The sequence below is a fragment of the Limanda limanda genome, chromosome 23, assembly GCF_963576545.1.
Source record: "Limanda limanda chromosome 23, fLimLim1.1, whole genome shotgun sequence".
NCBI lineage: Eukaryota > Metazoa > Chordata > Actinopteri > Pleuronectiformes > Pleuronectidae > Limanda > Limanda limanda.
In genome coordinates, this window is record NC_083658.1 from 2,953,770 (window position 1) to 2,963,988 (window position 10,219).

Sequence of the window (10,219 nt, forward strand, 5' to 3'; positions counted from 1 at the left end):
TAAACCGGAGTGACTCCACAAGGGGGTCCGGTTCCACCCGAGTCTGGACCGCGGATCCGGAACCAAGCGCCTGCATCCTGCAGCAGCTGAACCAGAGGTGAGAAGGGGTTTTATCCGGTGCGTAATGCGGATGTGTAATTGGTAAAAACAAAAGCCCGTTTAGAAATCTTCCGGTTTAGCTTTGAATTCCCTCGTATAACAACAGCACATTAATGTCTGGATTATCTTGCTGAAGTCAAGTCGTGTGTTATTGGTCGATCTTCAATTCGGCATCAATCTCACACATTTATTCTGTGTGTAACTTTGCTTGTTGTCCGGAGAACGCAGCGCGCAACGTGAATCCAGGAGAGTCGCGCGTTTTGTGCCAAAACCTCAATTTCTTACTTTTTAAAGTTATTTTTTTTGCGTGTCTCAACCGCAGCTTTTCTACCAAACACGTACAACAGCTGGACACATCTGTGCGCGCTCTTTCTTCGTGCTTTGGGGGCGCGCATCGGACGTGTAATAACCCCGGACAGTTATTGTGCGTTCAATGGCATTTGGAGCCATTGAACGCATCACCTGAGTGGAAACAAAGTGCTGCGGACACAGCATGTGGGTGAGTAACACACAAACACACACACACACACACACACACACAAACACACACACACACACACACAGAGAGAGAGAGGGATGATTATGTAGGACTGTAATAGATGGATAGATGGAAGGATGGATGACACAGAAGAATGAAGAAGAGAACTTGGCTTTCACATCAGGAGCAAAGTTCAAGCGCAGGAATCTTTCAGTTTACGCAGAGAGAATCCCCCCCCCTGCTTTGTGTGAATGGGATCAGAGGAGTTGGTGTTAAGTCAGCGATGTTGACAAAAGAGTCTGAAATAAGAAACACTTGCAAACATCCTCCACAAAAGATGCTGCATCTCATCTCAATAAGTGGCCATCAATCAAATGAATGCTGCTGCCAAATTCTCGTCTGCAGCATTTCCCGATATTGTTTAACGCAGCAAAGCATAACAACAAAATCAGGCTTTAGCTTCTGATTTGAAAGTAGAGTTTAAAACCACAGTCTTCACTCAGGAGCAAAAATTCAAAGGTATTTATGTCACGATGGTATATGATGAAGAAAAGCATAAAATCCTCACATTTGGGAAAGTGGAATCAGCAAATGTTCGACATGATCAACTAATCAATCATTGCAATTTTCTCCTGATCAACTAATCAATCAATCGATGGTGACAGTCGTGAATCTCACACACGTTCTCTCTTCCGCTCTTTTTAAAGGATGGCTGCAGACAACTACTTGATGACACCTTTGTGACACTCTTTTGGGATCAGAGACATATTTCCTGAATAAGATCTGTCATCCTTCAGCCATAATGACTCCAGACACTCCAGACCAGTGCCATTACAAGCACACCATCGACCCAGCCGGCAGCCCGTTGATCAGCGCCATCATGTTCGCCATGGGCATCTTTGGCAACGTAGCTGCACTGGTGATCCTGGAGATCCGGCGGCGCAGAGAGACAAGGAGCGGGGGTGCGTCGCGGCGTGCGCTGTTTCACGTTCTCATCACGGTGCTGGTGCTCACCGACCTGGCCGGGACCTGCCTGGTCAGCCCACTGGTGCAGCTGGCATATTCACGCAACACCACCATGGAGGGGATGTCGCCTGATACACACAGTGTGTGCTGGTACTTTGGTGTCACCATGACCTTCTTCAGTCTGGCCACCCTGTCGCTCCTCTTCTTGATGGCGTTAGAGCGATGCTTTGCCATTGGATACCCCTACCTGTACACCCGGCATGTCACCAAGAAATGTGCCTATATCACCATCCCATCAGTGTTTACGTTATGTATGATATTCTGTCTCCTGCCTTGTGCCGGGTTTGGTATTTATGTTCAATACTGCCCTGGCACGTGGTGCTTCATTGACATGAACCCAGATCGAGGTGAGGACCGCGCCTACGCCAACCTGTACGCCACTATCATGTTCTTGCTGGTGTTGGCCATTGTGGCATGCAACGGTTTCGTGGTGTACCAGCTTTTCAAGATGTACCAACGCCGCAAGAGGAACGGCGGCTCGGTGATGGGAACCATAAGATCCAACAATGACCGCAGAGCGACGTCCATGGCCGAGGAGGTGGAGCACCTCATCCTGCTGGTGTTTATGACCATCATCTTCATCATATGCACGCTGCCCCTAGTGGTAAGATGACATGACGCACACATGCTTTGTCCTTAATGCGTTACTGTAGATTAGGGGAAATGACCCTCATAAATCCCATAAATCTTTAAGTGCAACAGCAATTAGCAGACGTTGTCGGGGGTTAAATGAGCTCAATGGGTCAATAGGTCATAAAGAAGAAATCGATTTTCAAGTTCCATGGTACTGGGAGTCAGTGCATTACTTCCCAGTCACCTCAAACCTGCAAGCACCACCCAAACAAACTTAAAATATATGTTTGCTTAATTACAACATAAAATAATCCTTAAAAATAACATTGACTTTGTGATTTGACCGAGTGGCAGCATGTACAGAGAGAAAGTGAAGGAGCCATCAAGTCGTCACTGTGGACTTCTATTAGGAAATCAATAGCTTCCCCTGCTGTTAATGATGCTTTGCACTTTACTGCAGACAACAATAATGGGCAATTTGGTTTGTTGTCTCATCGCAGTTGTGGCTTGAAATGCAAAGAAACCATCATCTCTGCCAAACTGTGCTTCACACCGAATGTAATATTTAAGAAGGAGCTGTTTCCTCAGGAAATGGCTTTTTAGACAAAGAGCAGCTACTTCACTTTTCACTGTTAAGCTGATGTTCTAAGTATCTAAAGTGAGCTCCAGTGTGTGAGCAGAGCAGCAAGGACCTGAGTTTCCTTTGCAGAGGAGCTGTGTGCGTAAACAGACACAGAAACCAGAGCTCGATCAATACTGTTTGGTTGGGTCCAGGAAACAGTGACTTCAAAAAGGTTTTACACCAACATGAGTCAGCCAGAAACATTCAAATCTAGATAAGGCATTTCAACGAATTCATAGACGTCAACCTGACTTATCTTATCTTGATAGCATTGCCAGCTTGTGTTTCCCTCTGTCTGAAATGAAAGACTTATTGTTTTACAGATTATGATGAGGTGTCATTTTTTGACAGACGTAGCAACAGTGACAAACATCACATCTGCTTTGTGGTCGCTCGACACATTCAAACACACTAAATAATAAGAGAATTGCATAATTTATTAAGAGAATTAAAAGTGACTCTCACGGGTGTCCAGCAATGTGATACCACAATCTGAGACACCACACACACACACACACACAAGGTCATATTACATTTTTTCTGCCAATATGAAACTGTTGGCTGATGTTCTTTTCTCTGACAGCATTAAAAATGTAAAAGGCCAGACTGTTGGCCCAGACATTTATGGAGAAGTAGAGAAAGACAAACTACAGAAGTGTATGTGGTTCAGTCGTCGGTTCCAGATACACTCAATCTGGAGGTCTCATATGAAGGCCAATAAAGATCAGGGTTGAATATGAACCTGGGACACATATTGTTACGACAATATATCGCTGCTTGACTCACAAGATACAATTATCGATATGATGACGGCAAATATTTATTTTTAGTTATTGACTTTTGCAAGTTTATGGTTATTTTACGTATTTAAGACTACACTAAACCTCATTATGGGTATTCATTCTTCACGTAGACAGATATCAGGATGTATCATTATATGATTGTCTCGCTGTATTGTTATAAATATACATTATCTTTATCAGGGGTCATTATTCACGTATCGTATCAAGTCGTGAGTTACCCCCAATAACAAGTAATGTAAATGTGGCGATGGAGGAAAAAGAATCGTAAGGTATGTTGCAGAAAAGCATTCATCTTCGACACCCTGAATATTTGCTGAGCATCAAGGCCTCACACACACTTCACATGAACACTTTGATAAGAGCAGAGGAAAGTGAGTGGGAGTTCAGCCTTTAAACAACCCACGCATGTGAAGGTCTGTCACTAATCACAAGATTGATCCCATGTGGTTTCATTTAAATTGTCACTGGGGTCCTTATGACTCATCTTTTATTCCGAAGGTCTTTGACTTGTATTGTTCGTTGTTGATTTTGGTGTCACAGTGATGTTACGTTTCCTAAACCAGTCTTGTAACTAATTGCCATTTTAATGCGGGGAGAAAATGTGGAAAGTGAGTGTTTAAAGATTTGGGACAGTTGTTAAAGTCTGAAAGGGAATGATTCCACCATCGTTTTGTGTGACTGCAAATTGACCTTTTCCATCATTGCCATCCCAGGAATCTTTCACAGGAGTCAAACCTGAGCTTGGTCGGGAGAAAAGCTTCATAGTGGAGGGCAGGAAACAGAGAATGAATAAATAGCAGTGAAAAGCTAGAAGACAAGAATGGGTGGAAGGTTGTAAAATGTCAGAGAAAAGAATATAAACGGTTGCAAGGTGGTGTCTTCCCGTCACATTTAACTGGATATTGTTCCTCTGCGATCCCCAGAGAGGGGCAGCGCAACTTTCTAAACCTGTGATTGAGTCACAGCTTCCATGGATTGTCTTAATGCACTGGCTCCAAACCATGTGGTCCCAGCTTCTCCTTCCAGCCCCTCACAGCAGTAGCTGATATCACTGACATGTTTTAACCACAGAGAGGGAAATAATCTGTGAAGTCTGCTGCTCTTGGCCCATATGCTACGAGTAAAAACAGCTGGAATCGAAGGCTGTTTCCATTTGTTCCATGTGTAGGAGAAGCAAGGTGGAGGTTGATGTGCATCTTCAATTCAATTTGTAGATGGCTTAGTGTGGGATTTGTTATCAGGATGTCAACTAGGATGTGGCTGATGCTGATGTCAAGAGGGGGATTAAACCCTGAGAGCCAATTTAACACGCCGCCTCTCTTTTCTCACCCCCCTCTAATCAGATCCGGGTGTACATCAACTCCATAAACTCCATAAAAGAGTCTCACCCCTTGGACCTGATTGCCCTGCGCTTCATCTCCATCAACTCCATCATCGACCCCTGGGTGTTCATCCTCCTCTCCCCCAGCGTGCTGCACTTTTTCTGGGCGAAGGCGTGCCGGGCCCCCATAGGAGCCTCCAGGGGCTCCATGTGTCAACCGTCCATCAGTAAAAACAATACCACTAACATCGAACTGTCTCACAACACGCCGGACTACACCGCCCCTTTTCAATCTGTGGAAAATCGATGACCATAAGACCACGTTATGGTTTGATATGTATATTTATTGGACACGTGAACGGACAGTGTGATTTCTGCTTTCATGCACCTCCACATCTGTTCCTCATAGTGGGTGTTTTATTTATTTTTGGGTTGTTTCCATGAGATAATGGATCTTACTGTCTTACTGATAAGCACTTATCAGGCTCTGTCAGCTGGAGGCCAACTGCTTCTACCATCTCAGTACATTGTATGAATGTGGAACGCACAGTGACTTCTCTAGAGCTTTAGGGCTGCATCCATACTTCTATGTTTTAATATGAATACATATACTCAGCCATAGATAGGCCTGGGGTAGCATTGTGGATGGAGCTTAAGTATTAAGTTTAAAGCTCCACATTTTGTCTCCTTTGCTGCTTGTGTGATATATCAGTGAATCTGTTGAATGGAAAAGGTTGTTGATGGGAAAGAATTATTTCTGGAATTGGGAAACTGCAAGTGGTATCTCTGCTTTATCTCTACGCTTCAGGACAAACCCCACAGGAAGGGAGAGGTAACTGCTGCTTGGACACGTCTTCTCTGATTCAAATGCTGCTTTTTCAAACCACTCTCACTTGCCTTTAATATGTAATTGTATAGAGATGCATATATCAGGTAATGGGAAACAGAGCTGAATGTGTTACGGTTACGTGACGTGACTTGGGATCACAATGATAGAAGATAGAATGGTGGGATGACACGGGTGTAGATATCTGAGGCACGTCTTTCTCCTCTCAACACTTCAGTGATCATGGGGTCATCGTCTTGAGAACATTATCTTTTCACTTGACCTTTGACCTTAACCTCTACTCTGCTTTGGAAACCCTAACCCTTCACATTCCTACCAGATCCCTGCTGGATGAAAGAGAAAGAACCACTTCTGGTACGATATGGTCACCACTTCCATCAGAGCGCTAAAGGTTATTCATCATTTCATTCATGTGTACATACACAGTACGTACCATATGATATAAGATGTCATTAGATGAGACTGCAGTAAAACGCAAACTTGAACAATTCAAAGTTTCATTTAATTAGCTAACACTCACTTATTTATACAATTTGAAGTGTTAGTCCTGCAGGTGTTGGACATACACTCAGTTGGCAGTTTATTAGGTACAGCCAGCTAAAACTAGTCTAATACAACAAACACTATACTGCAAAAATGTTTCCTTTCATTAGGCCTTAAATGTCAATGATGTAAACAGGGTGGATGAAATAATCGTAGCACGTGTCAGTATTACGCAATGAATTGGACAAATTGCACAGTCACACAACTTGTAATCTTTATATTTTGCACATTTATAGAACAGCCTAATGTTGTACATATACTTTTTTATCTTATGTTATTTATTCTAGATCCTGTTTGATCCTAGTAAACTTTGTCACGGAGGAGGATTTACTGCAGGACTGCACTATTATTACCTAATAAACTGAGCAGCTGAGTGTTAATCCTCTGTTACTCTGTGAAAAGCACCATTGTTTACTTTCAACGTGTGCCAAAGATCGGATCTCAGTTTGTCGACACGTCAACGTGGGGGAAAAACCCTTTAGTGACTGAAAAGGTTTTTACTCCACGTGCTTCTTTCCAGGGGACGGCTCATCTGGAACCAATGATTTCTCCTTTTCACAGCTCACATTAAAAAAACATCATGATTACCGGCTCTGATTATATCCTTGTGCTGATTGTTCAACTAGCAATTTAAACAAGGCCAGAAACTGGAGGCCCACCAATAAAGCTGCACGTGTAAAACCTCCCCTCCCGTACTATATCCGTCAGTATTAAAGCGTATTAGTGGACGGTTACACTTGGTGGATTTAATTACACAACACTGAGCGGAAAGGGAACTGTTACTGCTTCTCTTCTTCAGAGAGAAATCCAGAAAATCCTCCGCCGCAGATTTTTACAGGATGTCAAGTCACCAGTCTTTAATATAAAGCCACTCCTAATGGAGATGTCCTGGTTACGCAAGATCCAGTTTGAATTGAATCGTTTTGTCCTCAAGTGTGAGAAGAATAAATTGCAAGTTGTCAACAAGCCAGGGTTTTTAGAGGGAAGCAAAAAACGTAAAAAGAAAAAGATCTATGAGCATCAGGTAAACTTTGTGGATGAATTACTAATTATTATATATGTGTGTGTGTGTCTGTGCCAGTGTCTTATTGTGAATGTATTTTTTGCAAATATCCCACATATGTGCCTACAACAGGTTTTGTGTGTGTTTGTGTGTTTGTGTGTGTTGATTGTGATCTCATATTCAAGATTTCTCACGTAGTTGAAACAATACAAACGAGCAGGGAGGCTCCATTAGCAAAATTAAAACAATTAGTTGAGTAAGTAATAAAGACTTTTTTGTTGATTTAGTTTTATTCTATTTAACTTATTATGCATCGTCATAGTAAAAGAGAATACAACTAAATCAACAAGATTGCTTTTAATCACAAATGTTTCCATTACAGATTTAGTCTTAGTAATAAAATACACACAGTATTAATAGTAAAATAAAATAAAATGTGTATTTACATTAATGGGATTGTGCACAATGCTTCCTGCCTGGATGTCTTGTTTTTGTTCAATGCTGTCCATGAAACTGAATGCACTGAGCACCCCGTGTGAATGTGTGTGTTTTATGGCTTGTGTAAATAAACTTCTCATCCACCAAATATTCTGCTCGACCTGTTTCCTGCTGTTTTCAAACACACACACACACAGAGAAAGTGGATGGGTTCCAGATGTGGAGAATATAGCTGCACCTTCTCTTACACCAGGGTTTCATTTTCTGTATGTCGGCCTGGAACAATGTTCCCTCCACATGTTTTAGGTTTTCCTTTTTCATGTTTTCCTTTTTCATGTTTTCCACACGACCCTAACAAAAAAAAACCTGCTCTCTTTTTCTACTAATAATGAAACAGCTCAACATCCTTTACTTTACTTTACGTCTGAACGATCACAAACTCCTGACGTGCACGAAGCCAACAAACAAACAACAATGCCATTTATAGAATCTCGTAAAATAAACCAAACAAAAAGGGGATCTAACTACAGGCGGGTGAGGTTTGCTTCGGTGCTCTCACAGAAGTTAAATGAAAACTTGTCTTGGGATTTTTTGAGGTTGAATATCTCGTAAATTCGAAAAAAACGAGCCACCCCTCAAGTGCATTTCACAGGCATGCTCTGGGGACGCATTTCTGAGCACGTGCACAACCGATGTAGGATACGCGAGGCAGCGATGATGCAAACACGTAGTTAAAAACAAGTATATCGCTCTGAAGTCACACGCAGGCCTATGACTTGATTATAACAGCACCCCCCGCTGCAAATCTGCTGCAGACGCATTGCCACCGTGCTAAATCCACAACTGGACGACTAGTCTATGCTCAGTGTCAACTGTGGTCCGAACAAGGCCTGGGTCCCAATCAGAATGAAGTGTGTTGTCTCCATGGTGGAGCCACACAACTGTTTAACCTTTGGGGGCCGCAGGGGAGCAGGAGCCAATCCCAGCTGAGGGTGGGCGAGAGGAAGGGCACATCCAGCGGAAGACAAGGCCAGCAACCATTCAGACTCACATTCACGGTCCAAACAACAGGAAGCCATGAACCTTCTGTCTGCGGTTCAACAGTGTGTGATGACCACTTCACCACCGTGCCACCCGAGATTCAACAGTCCAGGGATTCAGATTTCATAAAGAGTTCCTCTCTTCCTCCGCCCTTCCCTTCTCTCCGCTCCTTCCACCATTAGCTAGTGACTATGAGATAATCTAATAGTCGGGAGTCATGGTCCAGGATTAAAGACATTAAATGACACCACCCATTTATATGCTCATCGCTCTTCTCTCTCTCTCTCTCTCTCTCTCTCTCTCTCTCTCTCTCAATCTGTTCTTCAAATAAACCTCTCTCCCTCCCTCTTGTCATCCTTCTCTCCAACACCACTGAGCTAAGAGCTGCTACATCTGTCTGTTGACGTGTGTGTTTCTACTATCATGTGAATATATCAGTCGGTGATGTAATGGGTACTTCCTGTGTCTAGTGTGGTTTTCAGATGACGCTAATGTGAAAAAGAACATTGATAAAGATTTGTATTCACTTCAGCCCCAGCCCACGGTTTCCCTGTGCACAACTCATCCTACGCAATGAGTCCTCAGGGTGTCTACAGCTTCAAAACCAAACCTGCACACAGAAGTGAAAATACACTTCCAGACTTTAACCACGAGTACTCGTCAGGCTTATTGGCCACTTATCGTTAAACTTGCATTTCCCCGTGTTCATAAACGACCTAGCGGGAAAGGTTTTTGTTTAATGTGTTAATTTAACTGCAGGTGGCCGGAGAAAATTTGAAAGCCATCCAATCTGAATTTTAGACATTTCCAGACTCTTTAAAGACCGTGACTCAAATTAAGTGAAGCGTCACAGGCAGAATATTCAGTGTTGTGATGCAGACTCGAACCTGCACCATTGAAACACACGTCATTTTATTGCAATTAGACAGGAATGTAATTTCCTGCAATAATTGCCCATAGTTCCCCAACGTATCCTACTCACTGGCTGTGTGACTCACTAATAAACAATTACCTCCAAACATCAGGAGCATATCAGCGCTAACCAAGTTTACTCAACATAATTGATTAGTTGATTAATAAACCTCGTCTAGTTAATGAGGTAATTTGTTCTCTTCTTGTGTTGTGATTGGGTCAGAGGAAGGAAGGAGCTGACGTGTGTGTGTAAGATTTGTATTTGACAGTGTGCAGATTACGCTGCTGTTTCCAGAGAGTGGCGCCATAATAATAAAGGCTGGAGGGACTTTAGAAGAGGAGTTACAGCTTTTTCAGAAATTAGAAAACAATCGAACATTAAACTATTTCAGGTTTTAAAACTGGCAGAATGGAATATTCTGTTATCTCCTCATGTAAACATCACAACGGAGTTTGGTGTCCATGTAAATGGATCTGATATAAAATCCAATTGATGGAACTGGTTTAAATATA

The 10,219-nt window shown here is 42.7% G+C and overlaps 1 protein-coding gene across 1 annotated transcript; it reads left to right on the forward strand.

Annotated features, from left to right (window-relative positions):
- ptger2a (prostaglandin E receptor 2a (subtype EP2)) lies at positions 1-6,997 on the forward strand. Its single transcript, XM_061067132.1, has 4 exons — positions 1-97; positions 422-598; positions 1,285-2,207; positions 4,945-6,997. Exons 3-4 carry the CDS (start codon positions 1,380-1,382, stop codon positions 5,230-5,232), a joined length of 1,116 nt encoding a protein of 371 aa, XP_060923115.1. The 5' UTR covers positions 1-97; positions 422-598; positions 1,285-1,379; the 3' UTR covers positions 5,233-6,997.
- The last annotated feature ends 3,222 nt before the right edge of the window (positions 6,998-10,219 follow it).

Coding starts and splice junctions, on each gene's coding strand:
- ptger2a (XM_061067132.1), top strand. CDS start 1,380: ATGACTCCAGACACTCCAGACCAGTGCCATTACAAGCACACCATCGAC. Junction 2,208..4,944: donor TATGCACGCTGCCCCTAGTG/GTAAGATGACAT, acceptor CCCTCTAATCAG/ATCCGGGTGTACATCAACTC.